General features: G+C 43.6%; 1 protein-coding gene across 1 annotated transcript in view; it reads right to left on the minus strand.

The window, feature by feature from the left end:
* The window catches only part of CALCR (calcitonin receptor), a 314,575-nt gene that overhangs the window by 45,026 nt on the left and 248,799 nt on the right, over positions 1–20,750 (minus strand). Inside the window, exon 7 of the mRNA XM_075315660.1 lies at positions 16,423–16,549. Within this exon, the coding sequence (XP_075171775.1) occupies positions 16,423–16,549 (127 nt within the window). The remainder of the gene's footprint in view (positions 1–16,422; positions 16,550–20,750) is intronic.

The raw sequence follows: 20,750 nt of genomic DNA on the forward strand, positions 1-20,750 counted from the left end.
AAGACAAAGACAAAGTTGTCCATAATAAGGGAGGACACTGTATGTAATAAAAGAAGAAGCTACATATAATAAAGTAGGCCACTCTATGCAATAAAAGACAAAGTTGTCCATAATAAGGGAGGACACTATGTAATAAAAGAAGAAGCTATACATAATAGTGTCCTCTCTTATTATGGACGATTTTGTCTTTTATTGCATACAGCGGCCTACTTTATTATATGTAGCTTCTTCTTTTATTACATACAGTGTCCTCCCTTATTATGGACAACTTTGTCTTTATTACATACAGATACAGTGGCTTACTTTATTATGTATAGCTTCTTCTTTTATTACATACAGTGTCCTGTTTTATTATGGACAACTTTGTCTTTTATTGCATACAGTGGTCTACTTTATTATGTATAGCTTCTTTTATTACATACAGTGGTCTACTTTATTATGTATAGCTTCTTTTATTACATACAGTGTCCTCCTTTATTATGTATGGCTTTGCATTTTATCACATATTGAGTCTTCCCCATTATGCATAGCTTCCTTTTTCTCCCTTAATATTGTATACAGCATTATAATTATACTATGGTATTAAGGTGTGTGATCCAAGTGGTTGTGTTTTACCTACCCTTACTATAAGATGATCCAAAAGAAAAAAAAGCTTATAATCTAAGGGTTTTTGGCCCTATTAAAACTAACTTGCCACTAGAGCAACAGAGGGCAGCAGCAAGTAACAGGAGCAGATAGCCCCCGAGACTTTTCTTGATGTCGTTTTTGACTTAGATACGTCTCCATATAACACAGCCAAGATACAGGCGAGGAATGTGAAGAATTTCCCTTTATTTATTTCCAGTATTGATGACAGACATGAACTCGTCAAAATTCGGGCCCTGTGAAGCCAACTTTTCTCCTAGGACAGAGAGACCAGCAAATGGAACTAAATAATATTGTACAACTTAGTAGTGCCTGTAGTAAGAAAATTTTAGCTTCGCTCACAAGGCTGATCCAGAATTACTTGGCTGCTTTCTTCTGCAAACAGCACCACACCTGTCCTCAGGTTGTGTCTGGTATAGCTGTATAGAAGTTAGTTACGGTCTTCTCCCTTTGAAAGGCTCGGCCTCCGAGTCTCTTTTCTTGCTAGAAGAAATCTCATTACCCCTGCTCAGGTGTTTCCGCTGATGACCACTCCCAACCTGGATAAATACCCTCTACTCGCAGTAGAGACTGACTGTTATTCAGTATTCATTCTGGAGCTTGGTCTTGACAGGGAAGAAGGTATTTGATGCCGCCGCCGCCGCTGCTGCTGTTGTCTTCAGTTGTTTGGTGAGGATGTACCCTGTTTAGTTACCTGTCCCTTACCTTATTTACCTCCTGAACACCTTCTTGTAGTCACCCTGGTGTTTGTTTTTGGGGTGCATGAGTTTTGTTGTCCCCCAATCTGTGTTGTTTGTCAGTGGTGTTTTGTGACTATTGTCCTGGCCCAACCCTTGGTTGGTGGTTGTGGAGGGTGTCTTGGACAGGAAATAGGGACACGCTGGGGGTCCAGACCTTACTACCACTACCATAGAGTGTAACTCTGAGTTAGGAGTCAGTTCAGGGTCCTACCTAGTCTGAGGGGCCAGCTCAGGGGTCACCATCCAGTCACATCATAGTCACAAGTCCAATCATTATGGAAGCGGTCGGAGGGCTTCCCACCTGCTTTGTTCACCTCTACGGCCACTAATCAAATGTCATTCCCAGACAGAAGACTAACCGTAAAGGCATATAGGAATAGTGATAGTGGCCAATTTTAGATGTGGCACACATGGGTTTGGTAACATTAACATGTTTTTTTGGGGGTAATTTTATTATTTTTTATAGCTTTTTTTAATTTAATTTAGAAGTGGAAAGCCCTTTAAAAAAAATATAAAAACAACAACAACAGAGATTGAACAAAAATAATGTATTACCATAGTAAAGTTTTTTTATTTTTTTCATGGAGGGTGTTACATTAGGGTCTTGGACAGGAGATAGAAACACGCTGGGGGCCCAGACCTCACTACCATCAAGCGTACCTCTGGGTTGAGGGTCAGCTCAGGGTCCTACCTAGTTTGAGGGCCAGCTTAGAGATCCTTATCCAGTCACATCATAGTCACCAGTGTGACAAAGTTAATTGGGCTACGATACCGCAAACAACATGAGGACAGAAAGTGGAGTCGTTTTTGGAAAAAGTAGCCATGTTTTTTAAACCTGAACAACCACTTTTAAAAAAAATACCAGTTATGGAATTTCAAGAATCAAACTAAACTCGTCAATAGAATCATAGTCTCACGGGGTCCTTCTCCAGTATCACACAATCAACAGAGCGAGAGATAATGGAACAATCCAAAAAAACATTTATTCCAAGCAAATTAGAAAGTCCTTAATATAATCCACCACACAGAGGGTAAAGTAGTCCAGTAATGGGATAAATGTCCCGGGGATCAGTCACAATTATCCAGCAGTCCTTTTCCAGGGAAATTGGGGTTTCTCACGGCTCTCTGGGTTACTGCCTGTAGGCGTAGCTTCTCCCCCAGAGGATCAATCTTCCTGCTTGTCTCTTGCCCTTTCCAGCCAGACTGAATAATCTCTTGTTAAGCAGAGAGTGTGGTGGATTCCAGGCACCCTTACCCCACACCTAGGGACAAAAGCCCAGCAGGGGGTGATTACCCTGCAAACAGGATAATATACACAGAATGGACAGAGCACCACGCATAAAATACGAACCTACACAAAATTATACACAACTCCCCATATTCCACCATGACACTTAAGTATTCATGGGGGCATCAAATTGTAGAAGAGCATTTATGGGGTTTTCAAGAATGGGAATATGCATGGTCTGGTATCATACAGATTACTATGTCCCAGAAAGAGAAATGTACAGCTATGAAAAGCTGCAAAGTTCTCTCAATGATCAGGAAGCGCTCTGCCCAATCATTATGGAAGTGGCTGGAGGGCTTCCAATCTGCTTTGTTGACCTCTATGGCCACTAATCAAATGTTAATCCCTGCCAGAAGAGTAACCATAAAGGCATATAGGGAAAGTGGGCAGTTTTAGATGAGGAACATATGGGTTTGCTCACATTAACATGTTATTTTGGGGGAAATTTTATTTTTTTTATAGTTTTTTTTAATTTAATTTAGAAGTGGAAAACCCTTTAAAAAAAACAACAACAGAGATTGAACGAAAATAATGTATTACCATAGTTTTTTTTTTTTAATGTTTTATTAAAAGAGCTGAGTTCTGTGAGACAGTTTTGTGGGCATGCTCTGTGAAATGTGCAGAGGTCACTGTACAGAGAGCGAGGGGATGATCTACGCTAATGTCCTATTGTCAGTATTGTGATCTTCTGTTCTACATTTCCTTGTAATCTTGCACAAATTTAATTTCCTATATTACCGTCTAATGACTTATCATTGGGTTTATTACCTGTTTTCCGGAGTTGCGCTTTACGTGCCGTCCTTGTTCTGTATTCCCTAGAATGGGCACAGTTGTGCTCCATAAAACTGTAGTTTGACTAGAATGACTCATAAACCAGTGCTAATAATATTGTAACATTCTCAGATTACGTGCGGAAGGAATAGACCGGAGAGCGCTTAGGATTTTATGATCCATTCTGGTATATGATGGGCAATAAAGAGACAATTCTAAAAGAACAGGACAGAATTTCAAGGCTACGTCGACTTCTTTACCCTTTGGTTGCATCATACTGGTAGTGGAGGTAAACACATACGGTATATCTGAATCATCTATACAAAAGTTGCAAAAGGCATCAACACATTGGTAGGATATTCCATTATTGCCCAATTGGTCAGCGTATGACTCCTGTGATCCCAACCAATCATGAGGTAGTGGATCTGTGCCACTGTTTACTAAGCCACATGAACAACCAAATGGGATGAACAAGGATCCCTTGAAGATAGGCAATAGGAAAGTACATGGATGTTTTAAAGATAGCCATTAGGAAAGAACATGGATCCTTAGAAAATAGCGAACAGGAAAGGACATGGCTCCTTACAAGATAGCCAACAGGAAAGGACATGGCTCCTTACAAGATAGCCAACAGGAAAGGACATGGCTCCTTACAAGATAGCCAACAGGAAAGGACATGGCTCCTTACAAGATAGCCAACAGGAAAGGACATGGCTCCTTACAAGATAGCCAACAGGAAAGGACATGGCTCCTTACAAGATAGCCAACAGGAAAGGACATGGCTCCTTACAAGATAGCCAACAGGAAAGGACATGGCTCCTTACAAGATAGCCAACAGGAAAGGACATGGCTCCTTACAAGATAGCCAACAGGAAAGGACATGGCTCCTTACAAGATAGCCAACAGGAAAGGACATGGCTCCTTACAAGATAGCCAACAGGAAAGGACATGGCTCCTTACAAGATAGCCAACAGGAAAGGACATGGCTCCTTACAAGATAGCCAACAGGAAAGGACATGGCTCCTTACAAGATAGCCAACAGGAAAGGACATGGCTCCTTACAAGATAGCCAACAGGAAAGGACATGGCTCCTTACAAGATAGCCAACAGGAAAGGACATGGCTCCTTACAAGATAGCCAACAGGAAAGGACATGGCTCCTTACAAGATAGCCAACAGGAAAGGACATGGCTCCTTACAAGATAGCCAACAGGAAAGGACATGGCTCCTTACAAGATAGCCAACAGGAAAGGACATGGCTCCTTACAAGATAGCCAACAGGAAAGGACATGGCTCCTTACAAGATAGCCAACAGGAAAGGACATGGCTCCTTACAAGATAGCCAACAGGAAAGGACATGGCTCCTTACAAGATAGCCAACAGGAAAGGACATGGCTCCTTACAAGATAGCCAACAGGAAAGGACATGGCTCCTTACAAGATAGCCAACAGGAAAGGACATGGCTCCTTACAAGATAGCCAACAGGAAAGGACATGGCTCCTTACAAGATAGCCAACAGGAAAGGACATGGCTCCTTACAAGATAGCCAACAGGAAAGGACATGGCTCCTTACAAGATAGCCAACAGGAAAGGACATGGCTCCTTACAAGATAGCCAACAGGAAAGGACATGGCTCCTTACAAGATAGCCAACAGGAAAGGACATGGCTCCTTACAAGATAGCCAACAGGAAAGGACATGGCTCCTTACAAGATAGCCAACAGGAAAGGACATGGCTCCTTACAAGATAGCCAACAGGAAAGGACATGGCTCCTTACAAGATAGCCAACAGGAAAGGACATGGCTCCTTACAAGATAGCCAACAGGAAAGGACATGGCTCCTTACAAGATAGCCAACAGGAAAGGACATGGCTCCTTACAAGATAGCCAACAGGAAAGGACATGGCTCCTTACAAGATAGCCAACAGGAAAGGACATGGCTCCTTACAAGATAGCCAACAGGAAAGGACATGGATCCTGGTACGTGTTGGTAACCATGGTACATCGTAACCTTGGGCAGATTCTAGAGATATGCAATTACTTCATGTGTCAGAAATACTCATTTTATCATACTAGTACGATAAATTTTATATATATATATATATATATATATATATATATATATATATATATATATATATATATATATATATATATATATATATATAGATATATATATCTCAATGATAACCCACCCTTGAGCTTGGCACATCTTTAGGTTTACTTTAGGCAGTTGGTATTTGGCAGTTAAAGGGTGATAGCTTAACGTTTGTACCTGTCACTTGAGTTAGAGGTGTTCCTCATCCGCAAGGAAGGAAATTGCCAGGAGACAGTGTGTGACCAAGTGTATTGCAGGTGTCATTTTGGTTCGCAAAGAGATTGAGTTGTCCGTCAATCACACAACAATGTCGGAAAAAAGAAATACGGAAAGTTTCTCAGTTCACCGATCGAGACTATGTGAAGAAATAAGATGAGAGTGAAGATGCCTCCTGCTTGGCCCGAAGCCGTGTCAGATAAATCTCCAATACATCAATACAGAGAAGCATTGTGCATGGAAGTGAATCCTGCTGATAGATAACATATACCGGCTATCTATTGTTCACAGACCACCTCTTTAGAAGATGGGTCTCTATAGCACTTGTCTTCTTGCACAAAATATGTACAAAAGTATCATCTTGCTGCCGGTGTATTATGGTAAGTCCAAGAACTGTCCTGATTCTCACTCTATAAAATGATATCCTCACTTTTGTTAATGGGCGGTTTCCCTGCATCAGCATTCTATGAGCACTATAGGTGCTGTAATGTCTTTAACCTCATTTTCTAGCATACCTTTCTCCTGACATTCTCCATAATGGCTTGTCTGATTTAGACTTGTTCTATTTTTAAGTATTTTCTATGATTAGTGTTTCTATGCATCCTATTTCCTGATTCCTCATTTCTATGTGATCCGCTTTGGAAGAACTTTGTTGTGTTGTGTGCATCTGTGGTGTTTTCTGCACTGAAGCTGCCTGTGAGTGTTTTCCATTTTTTTTGGCTATTTCCCCTGTTTTCCTACCCTTTTGTTTCTATATTGTAGAGACTAGTGATCTCGTCTGCCTGTTCACTAGCCAGGGTGAGTTTAGGGCAAATGAGGGCTTAGAAATGTGGTCGGCAATGGGGTAAAAAAAAACTGTATAGGGACGTCAGAGAGTGCAGGATTTAATGGCAAGTGAGTGCAGGTGGTGACCCCGCTCCCCTCTCCCTAGCGCCAGGGACCTCCGTTGTATCATGACCCCTGTATACCCTGTGTGTAGTGACACCTACTGGGGGTGTTTGGCATCTGGTTTAACCCTGTTAGTCACGTCCATGACAATACGATAAGGCAAAAAAAAGTGACTTCAGTATAAATCAATAAATCGGGCCCATAGTGCTTCACTGTGGCACAGTTTGGCCATATTACATACAATTGTTCAGTAGAGTCTTACCTGGTCCTGTGCTCTTTTCCCATCATTTATTTATATATTGTTAATTATCTACTTCATTGAGTGCAATAATGAGAAAAGTCAGAATCACTGCAATGTAATTTGTTCTACTCTGATAAAAATGTATAGATCCGCCAGAGCCCACACTTATAATATACATTCGGGGGAACGTGATACGTTTTTTTTTTTTACGTGGCGTGAATTTTTATTCTTATCCTTTCTTCTTCCTAAAACTGTACAGAGACTATAATGACTTTTCTTAACACCGTGACCAATAGATTAAATCTAAATTTTCCATCTTGACGTTGCAGGATGAGGGGTGCAGATCGTATACACTGCGCCTATACGTGGACCATGGGGGCGGCATTATGGGTTCTCGATTGGATGCACCTGGAACCCAACTCCTTCCATCAAGAGATTTCAAAATGTATTTAATGCCTCGGAGGATGTTCAAGTAACGGAACAATGACTTACATCAATCACATTTCCGGTCATGGATTACTGGTTACAACAAATATGGGTTATTTCTGTTTAATTTTTAACCCCCGCGGAGAAGTTGTGACCGTAAAACATATACGGCACAGTACAGCATTCATTTCTGTTTGTATGTGTCCTTGCTTTTGCTATATGAACACATATTTTTCCCCAAAGCAATAATTCTATACTTTTAATGCAGCCTTTACAGCAGCCTCTAGAGGTTGAGTATCTCCATATGGAAACCATGAGAAAAAAATTCTGTGTGCAATTTATAAGCACTGTAAAAAAATGAGTTTACATCGATTTTAACTATTTCTATGTCAATCCAGCTTTGTCATCCAGGTTGACAGCTAAATAAAAAATCCTGTACGAGTCTCTAAAAATCTCATTGTTTTTCGAATGAAGAAGCATTTATGGGTCTGTGATTGTAGTGATCATTATTTTATATATCACTATAGAAGCAGGTAATTATTCATATCAGTTATGTCCATACATTGTATTGTTTATTACAGCTTTTCAATATGTTTGTAAAAATAGGTTGTCTGTCCAGAATTTTTGGATAAGATGTCCAGAAAAAGAAAAATTCAGGTTGGCAACCTGGCTTGTAAAATGTGGGTGATTCAACATGCGCTACAAAGAAAAAGGGGTGAAGGAATAGAACTAGCTCAGTGATAGGAAACAAAGGGTGGTTATTAATGGAACACACTCGGACTGGGTCACTGTTAACACAGGGATCAGTATTGGGCCCTCTTCTTTTTAACATATTTATTAATGACTATGTAAGGGGCATTGAGAATAGAATTTCAATATTTGCAGATGATACTAAACTATGCAAGGTAATTAATACAGAGGAAATGCAGAGGGATTTGTGTAGGCCAGGGGCTGGGGCTGAGAAATGGCAATTGAAGTTTAATGTGTATAAATGTAAGGTCATGCACTTTGGGCAGAGGAAATAAAATGTATAACTATTTACTCAATCATAAAACACTGGGTAAAACTGTCACTGAAAAAGACTTGGGTGTATGGGTGGACAGCAAACTCAATTTTACTGACTAGTGTCAGGAAGCTGCTGCCAAGGCTAATAAGATAATGGGATGCATTAAAAGAGTCATATATGCTCATGAGAACATAGTTTTACCCCTATACACAAGTCACTAGTGTGACCACACTTAGAATACTGTGTACAATACTGGTCACCGGTGTATAAGAAGGACATGGCTGAACTAGAGCGGGTGCAGAGAAGGACAACCAAGGTTATTAAAGGAATGGCTTGAGAAAAAGGAAGGCTTGGGGGTGATCTTATTACAATGTTCCAATATATGAAGGGACAGTACAGAGCTCTCGCTAATGATCGTTATACATTTAGACCTGCAACAGGGACAAGGGGGCATCCATTATGGTTAGAGAAAAGAAGGTTTAATCATAATCACAGATGCAGATTCTTTACGGTAAGAGCAGTGCTACTATGGAACTCTCTGCCACATAATGCTGTAATGGTTGATTCACTACTAAAATTTAGGAGAGGGCTGGATGCCTTTCTTGAAAAATATAATATTACTGGTTATGTGCACTACATTCTGTGATGGGGCGTTCAGACAGGGAACTAGTCTGATTGCCGTATGTGGAGTTGGGAAGGAATTTTTTCCCTTTAATGGGAGTTTTTTGCTTCCTCTGGATCAACATGTTAGATTAGGTCATGGGATGAGCTCGATGGACCTAACTGTACCTTCAACCTTAAACACTAGGAAACTATTTCTGTGTCTGCTGTGTATGGGAGACATCAAAGCGGTGACTTTCCACCCACCAGCTCAGAGTAGAGACAGAGAAGGCAGAGGAGAAAGCTAGGGAAACATGCAGAATATAAGTCATATAAAGGCTAGAAATAGTGTTATTTTTAATGTACACACACAGACCGGCTTACTCTGAAACAACCAGTATGCTTTAAAGGCATCTCTTAGTCAGCTTAACTAGACCTAAGGCTTCATGCTATGGAAGCGCCGAGTACAAGAAGCCAATGATTACAACGCAAAGCATCAGAAAACATTCCGAACAGACAGCAAGCAAACTGATGGGAAAGAGAACAGCAAATCCTTCAGAGGATCTCTTATAATATTACAATAATATATTATAATGTTACAAGACTCAGGTAACTCAGGATGTAATGTATGTACACAGTAGAGTTGAGCGTGGTTCGCGGTTCGAGGTTCTCCAGTTCTAGGCTCGAGTGATTTTGGGGCCTGTTCTAGATCGAACTAGAACTCGAGCTTTTTGCTAAAGCTCGATAGTTCTAGAAATGTTCGAGAACGGTTCTAGCAGCAAAAAAACAGCTAATTCCTAGCTGACTTTCCGCTGTAATAGTGTAAGTCACTCTGTGACTCACACTATTATGACATTTCAGTGTATAGTGTGCGTGAACAGCGCCTTCAGATCACTCCTGTTTGTATAATGGCGATCGCCATTTTTTTTTTTTTCCTTGTCTTCCTTCCCTAAGCGCGCGCGTGTACTGGGGCGGGCCAGCATGTCAGCCAATCCCAGACACACACACAGCTAAGTGGACGTTTAGCCAGAGAAGTAACGGCATGTGTGATAGGATCTGCATGTCACATGTCCCTGCATTATAAAACCGGACATTTTCCTCCAGCACGCCATTATCTCTTCTGCGTCCTTGGTGTCAGACATCACTGGCGCAGCTCCGTCCTCCTGAGTCCTATCGCCGATATTGGATACGCTGGACAGCATAGGGATAGCACTATCTATCAGTCCTTTTAAGGGCTCGTACCGGCAGGGTCAGAGTTAAGGTGACAGGTCCTGAAAACAGCGACAGCGTCTGTGTAGCAAAGGTCAGGGATTTCGTCGCTGCATTTCCCCATTAGGAGGGAATAGAAAGGCAGGCTTCCATTCCTCTACCCAGAGCCCCACAATCCTGGCACTGTACCCTCTTGTCCTCTGCACACTCCAACTCATTATAACTAAGCCATTATACTAGCAAACACTCAGTGTACCTAGTGGCATCCTAAACGTGGCTATTGGACTGTTGTCTAGTCACACTAGTGCAAAGACATTTGCAGCACCTCTGCCTGCATTGCACACTCCAACTCATTATAACTAAGCCATTATACTAGCAAACACTCAGTGTACCTAGTGGCATCCTAAACGTGGCTATTGGACTTTGCTATAGTCCCACTAGTGCAAAGACATTTGCAGCACCTCTGCCTGCATTGCACACTCCAACTCATTATAACTAAGCCATTATACTAGCAAACACTCAGTGTACCTAGTGGCATCCTAAACGTGGCTATTGGACTGTTGTCTAGTCACACTAGTGCAAAGACATTTGCAGCACCTCTGCCTGCATTGCACACTCCAACTCATTATAACTAAGCCATTATACTAGCAAACACTCAGTGTACCTAGTGGCATCCTAAACGTGGCTATTGGACTTTGCTATAGTCCCACTAGTGCAAAGACATTTGCAGCACCTCTGCCTGCATTGCACACTCCAACTCATTATAACTAAGCCATTATACTAGCAAACACTCAGTGTACCTAGTGGCATCCTAAACGTGGCTATTGGACTTTGCTATAGTCCCACTAGTGCAAAGACATTTGCAGCACCTCTACCTGCATTGCACACTCAAACTCATTATAACTAAGCCATTATACTAGCAAACACTCAGTGTACCTAGTGGCATCCTATATGTGGCTATTGGACTTTGCTATAGTCCCACTAGTGCAAAGATATTTGCAGCACGTCTGCCTGCATTGCACACTCCAACTCATTATAACTAAGCCATTATACTAGCAAACACTGCTGCCAGTTTAAGGGCCGTAGTTGCATTGTCAGGGATATTTATTCTTTATTATTCTGCTGTTAATAAAGCTAGACCACCGCTGCAATCTACATCACCTCTCAATTTTTACTACCACATTTTCAGTGCACAATCTTGTCGCAATCAACATGAGTGGCAAAATGACAGATGCTGGTGGAAAGGGGAAGAGGCGTGGTGGAAAAGGAAAAAAAGGGTTTGTCCGTGGGGAAGGTGGCAAAGCTCCATTATCATCTGTTGAAGATAGACCATCTACCAGCAAAGGTAAGATGTCTACTACTTACCGTGGACAATCCGATGTGCTCCCTTTTTTACGGACACGAACAACAGGAACAAAGGTAGATGATGGCCAAAAAAGGAAAATGCTTGAATGGATCTCAAGTGGTCCAACAAGTGCCCTCTCAGCCACTTCAAGTACCGCATCCAAAAAACACCAGTCCTCAGAGTTGTCATCCCAATCAAACTTGCTTTCTCCCAGCTCTGAAGTCTCCATCAGCCCTGCCAAGTATGGTGGAACTGAGATGGCTGAGTCTGCAGAGCTGTTCAGTCACACTATAGCCTGGGAATCAGAGGTCTGCTCCCAAGCTACAGTGAGTACAGAACAGGAAATGGTCTGCAGTGATGCCCAGAACCTTTGTGACTCTGATTCAGGCCGTGAGGACCAAGTTTCTGAGCATAATGTTGACCCTTTGTCACAAACTGTAACACCTGTGGTTATAGACAATGAGGAACATACTGATGAAGATGAGACGCAGATACCCGATTGGGATGACAACTTAAATATTCGGTCAGGGCAAGAAGAGGCTCGGTCTGAGGGGGAGGGGAGTGCAAACACAACAATTGATGATGAAGTTCTAGATCCCACCTACTGTCAACCCCCAGTCAGGCACTCGAGGAGGTCAACAGAGGCGGTGGAGGAGGATGCAACCGACGACGATTGCGCCTTCCTGGACAGAGTCGGAGCACTGGTAGCACGTCTACAACTGCATCCTCAGCCACCACTCTGCCTATGAGCATTATTCGGGGTGGATCAACAGGTCGCATGGCCTCTAAGCCTTGCCTAGCCTGGTCCTTTTTTGACATAGAAAAAGATCGCCCAAATTATGTGATCTGTAAACTTTGTCATGATTCTCTTAGTAGAGGTCAAAACCTCAGCAGTTTGACAACTTCTTCCATGAATCGTCACATGAATAAATATCATAGGTCCCGGTGGGAAGCTCACTGTGCTGCAATGCGGCCTAGCGGAGCGAACCATCCACCGCCTGCCCCTTCCAGTGCATTCGCGCGCTCTTCATCTTCTAGGACTGTGGGGACAGCTGTCACACCTGTTTTTCCACGCACAACTTCCACCACTGTAACCGCAACAGGCAGTTTGCTTGGTAGGTCGTCAGTTGGTTTGGAAGGGGAAACAAGTGAGTGTGTACAGCTCTCTCAGACATCGATAGCACCAACGTTGGATGAAGGCAACATCATGTCTCCGCCTGCACTTTCCTCACAAACCTGCATTTTTCCAGGGACACCCTACTCAACACCGTCTACACACAGCAGCCAGATCTCTGTCCCTCAGATGTGGTCAAATAAAAGGCCACTTCCTGCGACCCATGACAAAGCTAAGAGGTTGACTCTATCCCTCTGTAAGCTCTTGGCTACCGAAATGCTGCCTTTCCGCCTAGTGGACACACAGGATTTTAGAGACCTTATGTCTGTCACTGTGCCCCAGTACCAGATGCCTAGTCGCCACTACTTCTCTAAGAAAGGTGTGCCCGCGCTACACCAGCATGTCGCACACAACATCACCGCTTCCTTGAGAAACTCTGTGTGTTAACGGGTGCATTTCACCACCGATACTTGGACCAGTAAGCATGGACAGGGACGTTACATGTCGCTGACTGGGCACTGGGTAACTATGGTGATAGATGGTGAAGGGTCTGCTGCACAAGTCTTGCCGTCCCCACGACTTGTGTGTCAATCCTCTGTCTGTCCAAGTTCCGCCACTGCTTCTGCATCCTCCACCTCATCTGGGTCCTCCACCTCCGCCCCAAGCCTGCCTGGTCAGGCCACCAGCGTTCTCACTGCGCAGAAGGAATCACGCACCCCTCATTACTATGCTGGCAGCAGAGCGCAACGGCATCAGGCGGTCTTTAGCTTGACATGTCTTGGGAATAAGAGTCACACAGCTGAGGAGTTGTGGTCAGCTCTGCGGTCCGAGTTTAATAAATGGTTGTCTCCACTCAACCTGCAGCCTGGTAAGGCCGTGTGCGACAATGCTGCAAACCTGGGTGCGGCCCTTCGCCTGGGCAAGGTGACACATGTACCTTGTATGGCTCACGTGTTGAACCTTGTCGTGCAGCAATTTTTAACACAGTATCCCGGCCTAGATGGCCTTCTGAACAGGGCACGAAAACTGTCTGCTCACTTCCGCCGTTCAAGCGCCGCAGCTGAGCGACTTGCATCGCTCCAGAAGTCTTTCGGCCTGCCGGTTCATCGCCTGAAATGCGATGTGGTGACACGCTGGAATTCAACTCTCCACATGTTACAGCGACTGTGGCAGCACCGCAGAGCCCTGGTGCAATACGTCATGACGTATAGCCTGGGCCAACGAGATGCAGAGGTGGGGCAGATCACCCTGATGGAGTGGTCTCAGATCAAGGACCTATGCACCCTTCTGCACAGTTTCGACATGGCGACGAATATGTTTAGCTCTGACAATGCCATTATCAGCATGACGATTCCAGTCATTTACATGCTGGAGCACACGCTAAACACTATTCGGAGTCAGGGGGTGGGACAACAGGAAGGGGAGGAACTACAGGAGGATTCATATGCGCAAGGGACAACAACATCACCAAGGTCCAGACGTTCATCATCACCAACGCAGCAGGCATGGGACCATGGGGGACAGGGATCAACAAGGGCGCATGGTAGCAGGCGAAATGTTGAGGAAGGTGCAAGAGAACATGAAGAAATGGAGGACGAACTGTCCATGGACATGGAAGACTCAGCAGATGAGGGAGATCTTGGTCAAATTTCAGTTGAAAGAGGTTGGGGGGAGATGTCAGAGGAAGAAAGAACGGGTAGCACCTCTATGCCACAAACACAGCGTGGACTTGGTCCGCATAGCTGCGCAAGGCACATGAGTGCCTTCTTGTTGCACTACCTCCAACATGACCCTCGTATTGTCAAAATTAGAAGTGATGATGACTACTGGCTTGCCACACTATTAGATCCCCGGTACAAGTCCAAATTTTGTGACATAATTCCAGCCATAGAAAGGGACGCACGTATGCAGGAGTATCAGCAGAAGCTGTTACTCGATCTTAGCTCGGCTTTTCCACCAAACAACCGTGCAGGTGCAGGAAGTGAATCTCCCAGTTGTAACTTGCCAAACATGGGACGGTCTCGTCATCTCCAACAGCCTACCCGTACCAGTAGCACCGTATCTGGTACTGGTAACAGCAATTATATGGAATCTTTTCATAATTTTTTTAGACCCTCTTTTGCAAGGCCACCAGAGACAACAAGTCTGACACATAGTCAACGGCTGGAGAGGATGATACAGGAGTATCTCCAAATGAACATCGATGCCATGACTTTGGAAATGGAGCCTTGCTCCTTTTGGGCTTCAAATCTAGAAAAATGGCCAGAGCTATCCAGTTACGCCTTGGAGATTTTGTCGTGTCCAGCTGCCAGCGTTGTCTCTGAATGTGTCTTCAGTGCTGCTGGGTGTGTGCTGACAGATAAGCGCACGCGTCTGTCCAGTGACAATGTGGACAGACTGACGTTCATCAAAATGAACAAGTCATGGATCCACAAGGAATTTACTACCCCTGTGTCATCCTGGGGAGAGTAAATGCTTGTGGATTTGGAATGTGCTTGATGCAAATCTAGCTGTGAAGTGTACAACTAGGGCACAAGTGCTGCCACTGAAGGGGTGGGTGTCTGTGTGGGGCACAATTTTTGGAAAAAAAGGGAGACTCCGCTTGGAGTCACCTTGCGTTGTTTTACATGATTTTAGAAGGGCGTGCCATGCCTATATCTGTGTGTCCTCCTCTTTTTCCTTGTCCAGCTGTTTTGTTTTTGCATGAGTATATGTCCTTGTCACTTTCCCATGTGTTTGAGTTGTTTGTCACCTTTTGGACACATTTGAGGGTGTTTTCTAGGTGTTTTTATGTGTTTGTGATTGCCTGCCATTGTTTCCTATGCAGTTCGAGTTCGGTTCGTCGAACGTTCGACGAGCCGAACTCGAACGGGACCTCCATTCGACGAACCGACCTCGAGCCGAACCGGGACCGGTTCGCTCATCTCTAGTACACAGTGACTGCACCAGCAGAATAGTGAGTGCAGCTCTGGAGTATAATACAGGAGGTAACTCAGGATCAGTACAGGATCAGTAATGTAATGTATGTACACAGTGACTGCACCAGCAGAATAGTGAGTGCAGCTCTGGAGTATAATACAGGAGGTAACTCAGGATCAGTACAGGATCAGTAATGTAATGTATGTACACAGTAACTGCACCAGCAGAATAGTGAGTGCAGCTCTGGAGTATAATACAGGAGGTAACTCAGGATCAGTACAGGATGAGTAATGTAATGTATGTACACAGTGACTGCACCAGCAGAATAGTGAGTGCAGCTCTGGAGTATAATACAGGAGGTAACTCAGGATCAGTACAGGATCAGTAATGTAATGTATGTACACAGTGACTGCACCAGCAGAATAGTGAGTGCAGCTCTGGACTATAATACAGGAGGTAACTCAGGATCAGTACAGGATGAGTAATGTAATGTATGTACACAGTGACTGCACCAGCAGAATAGTGAGTGCAGCTCTGGAGTATAATACAGGAGGTAACTCAGGATCAGTACAGGATCAGTAATGTAATGTATGTACACAGTGACTCCACCAGCATAATAGTGAGTGCAGCTCTGGAGTATAATACAGGAGGTAACTCAGGATCAGTACAGGATGAGTAATGTAATGTATGTACACAGTGACTGCACCAGCAGAATAGTGAGTGCAGCTCTGGAGTATAATACAGGAGGTAACTCAGGATCAGTACAGGATCAGTAATGTAATGTATGTACACAGTGACTGCACCAGCAGAATAGTGAGTGCAGCTCTGGAGTAAAATATAGGATGTAATTTAGCATCAGTAAAGAATAAGTATAAATAATAAATATCCAATAATCGTGTAATATGAGTATATACTTACAGGGCCTTTCTTTACGAGGTCTAGGTCTGGCACCACAGCTGTAAGATGAACGATTGTAAACAGAGAATTCAGAACGTAAGAGAAAAATAGATTTTTATGAAGTGTAATCCTTTGGCAGCTGAGACTCCTAAAATACAGAATATAAGCCAAATTTAATTACGGTAAACTATTGTAAGACGCGGGATTTCATCTACACACAAACAACATAGAGAAGAACAGAAGGTTATAGCCTAATACAAAGAGGGAAGGGCGACACATGGCTAATATCAAAATGGGGTTCTCGGGCTACATAGTCCCCCCTCGATGTTTGCCATTATGGTGCCTGTGGACAGTGAAAATCCTGAGATCACCTCCACCTACTGAGATGGAAGGTAGCCCAACTAAATTGTGTGCCCCTATTCTTGGCATCTGAAACAAAAAAAAAAAAAAAATATATATATATACTGTATATGAAAGTTTTCTTCATTTTATTTTAACATATATTTTAAAAAGTTTTGGGCAATATTCTACAGAGGTTTTGAGACAGACACAAGTTTTGGTTTCCTCATTTTGTTGCTTGTGTCTTTAGATCTTTTAATCGGATATTTCTATGGTCACTGAAGTACAATTACCAGCATTTGATACATTTAGTGACAAATACGGTAAATATATGTAAAGACCACATATTTCCAGCATTGACCTTGATGTCTCCAGACTCCTGCCCTTTCACCGGGGCAGCTGGATCTCATCATCTGAGCCAAATCCTGACCGATGACCCATCCTTGCCTTATCAGTGCTCGGAAATTATCCCGATTTATGTGTTTTTATTTCTCCTCCTGTTATTTGAGGATTGACCACAGGTTCTCAAAGGGATTGAGATCTGAGGAGTTTCCCAGGCATGGACTCAAAATGTCACTTTTGCCTTGTGACCTGGTCTTCATTATGCTTCAAAAAGCATCATCATTACATTGCTCTTACATGGTTGGGAGAAGTTGCTCTTGGAAGATGTTCAGATCCCATTCTTTATTCATGGCCATGTTCCTAGGCAAAATTGTGAGTGAGCCCCCTCCAATATGTTAGAAGCCTCCACACAAGAATGGTCTCAGGAGGCTTTACTGTTGGCTGACACCTCTTTCTCTCCAAATAATCATTCTTGCCATTCATGGCCCCCATCCTGGTATAGATGTCCCCATAATGGCCCCATCCTGGTATACATGTCCCCATAATGGCCCCATCCTGGTATACATGTCCCCATAATGGCCCTATCCTGGTATACATGCCCCATAATGGCCCCATCCAGGTATACATGTCCCCATAATGGCCCCATCCTGGTATACATGCCCCATAATGGTGCCATCCTGGTATACATGCCCCATAATGGCCCCATCCTGGTGTACATGCCCCATAATGGCCCCATCCAGGTATACATGTCCCCATAATGGCCCCATCCTGGTATACATGCCCCATAATGGCCCCATCCTGGTATAGATGTCCCTATAATGGCCCATCCTGGTATACATGTCCCAATAATGGCCGCATCCTGGTATACATGTCCCCATAATGGCCCCATCCTGGTATACATGTCCCCATAATGGCCCCATCCTAGTATACATGTCCCCATAATGGCCCCATCCTGGTATACATGTCCCCATAATGACCCCATCCTGGTATACATGTCCCCATAATGACCCCATCCTGGTATACATGCACCATAATGGCCCCATCCTAGTATAGATGCACCATAATGGCCCCATCCTGGTATACATGTCCCCATAATGGCCCCATCCTGGTATACATGTCCCCATAATGGCCGCATCCTGGTATACATGTCCCCATAATGGCCCCATCCTGGTATAGATGTCCCCATAATGGCCCCATCCTGGTATAGATGTCCCCATAATGGCCCCATCCTGGTATAGATGTCCCTATAATGGCCCATCCTGGTATACATGTCCCCATAATGGCCGCATCCTGGTATACATGTCCCCATAATGGCCCCATCCTGGTATACATGTCCCCATAATGGCCCCATCCTAGTATACATGTCCCCATAATGGCCCCATCCTGGTATACATGTCCCCATAATGACCCCATCCTGGTATACATGTCCCCATAATGACCCCATCCTGGTATACATGCACCATAATGGCCCCATCCTAGTATAGATGCACCATAATGGCCCCATCCTGGTATACATGTCCCCATAATGGCCCCATCCTGGCATACATGTCCCTATAATGGCCCCATCCTATTATACATGTTCCCATAACGGCCCCATCCTTGTATATATGTCCCCATCCTGGTATACATGTCTCCATAATGGCCTCATCCTGGTATACATGTCTCCATAATGCCCCATCCTGGTATATATGTCCCCATAATGGCCCCATCCTCATATATATGTCCCCATCCTGATATAAATGTCCCCATAATGGCCCCATCCTGGTATACATGTCCCTATAATGGCCCCATCCTATTATACATGTTTCCATAACGGCCCCATCCTTGTATATATGTCCTCATCCTGGTATACATGTCCCCATAATGGCCTCATCCTGGTATACATGTCTCCATAATGCCCCATCCTGGTATATATGTCCCCATAATGGCCCCATCCTTGTATATATGTCCTCATCCTAGTATACATGTCCCCATAATGGCCTCATCCTGGTATACATGTCTCCATAATGCCCCATCCTGGTATATATGTCCCCATAATGGCCCCATCCTTGTATATATGTCCCCATCCTGATATAAATGTCCCCATAATGGCCCCATCCTGGTATACATGTCCCCATAATAGCCCCAGCCTTGTATACATGTCTCCATAATGGCCCCAGCTGGTTTTATGTCCCAATCCTGGCCGCATCCTGGTTATATTATACACCCGGGTGCTGCACACAGTAAACAAAATAAACACTTAAATACTCACCTTCTCCCGGCTCCCCCGGTGTCCCCCTCCAATGATGGCATGCCGCAACTTCACTGTCATACACGGCACATCCACTTACAGCACAGTCAGCTGCAGGGTGCTGGCATAGTCTCTGCTCCCCATGCCCATATGGGAGTAGGGAGCAGTGAATGTTCATAGCCTTAATTGGCACATTGCAGTGCAGGGACCCAATGGGTCTCTGTGCTGCGATGTATTTCAGCTGAATGAGCGCCCTTGGTTGCACATCCAGCTGAAACAGGCTGTTGCGATCACTGCGACCGTGATCATTACACCACTGCCCCCTTCAGATATGGAAGGATTGTTGTCTGAAGAAGAAAAGCTGAGAGCTACCATGAAACCTGTGTCTACTAACAGTAAAACATCCTGGCACCAATCATGTGTGGGGGATTCTCATCCATGGAGGGGGGCTCACTCACAATTTTGCCTAAGATCATTGCCATGAATAAAGAACGGAATATAAGAGCAACTTAACTCTTAACCATCCAGGAGCAATATTTCAAGAAACCATAAAACATCTGACTAAAAGATCTGAAATCACTTAAGAAGCAAAGTTTGTGAAAACCCAAATTTGTGTCAGTATCAAAAACGTTCGCTATGACTGTTATCCATTAAAAAAAAAATAAAAATCTTAAAACATTGTAATAATTACATTGTTCACAAGAGCAGATACCATGGGATGGCATGGGATGTTCTGTGCAACTCAATTATCAGCTCTGCTGTATAGATTGAGACAGAGTTTGCAGAGTCATATCATTACATCTAAAAAATAGGACAATAAGTTAGCAATATCAGAAGGGTGAGGGTATGACACCTGGAACCTCCACCGCTAGGCTGATAGCTGTGGCTGATGGAAGATCACAATGTATGAAATCAGCACACTTCAGCTGAGTTGTAATACACTGACAAGCAAAAGGGTAACAATGTTTAGAACTTTTGACTTTCAGGTTCCATATCTCACTATCCACTACAGCTTTGAGCTTGAGATGACCTTCATTTTATAGACAATCATCTTGGCTATCTCATCCATAAATTTGACTTGCAACTATTTAGCATATGATTAGTTATGCAGATTCTTGTCATGTCACTGCATTGTTACTGTTTTGCTCCTGATGGTGGAAAGGTCTTTTTATTTCTAAATATTACAAATTACAACCTGTTCTCACATTCCTTAATAGCACTGTGTTAATAGGTTGATTCTCAAGAGAAAGGTTACTGGTTCAAGCCATCATGAAGATTTCACAAGAAAAGAAAAACAGCATCATCCAGTTCATCGATAGCAGTCTCTCAGCCAAGAAAATTGCAAACTGCATCCTGTGAGACCATGACAGATGGAAGAATATGAAATGAAGTCCGTCCCTCCATTAAAAAGCCAAGAGGTGAAGTCCAGGCAAAATAT

This window comes from Anomaloglossus baeobatrachus, chromosome 6 (assembly GCF_048569485.1).
Source record: "Anomaloglossus baeobatrachus isolate aAnoBae1 chromosome 6, aAnoBae1.hap1, whole genome shotgun sequence".
Lineage (NCBI taxonomy): Eukaryota > Metazoa > Chordata > Amphibia > Anura > Aromobatidae > Anomaloglossus > Anomaloglossus baeobatrachus.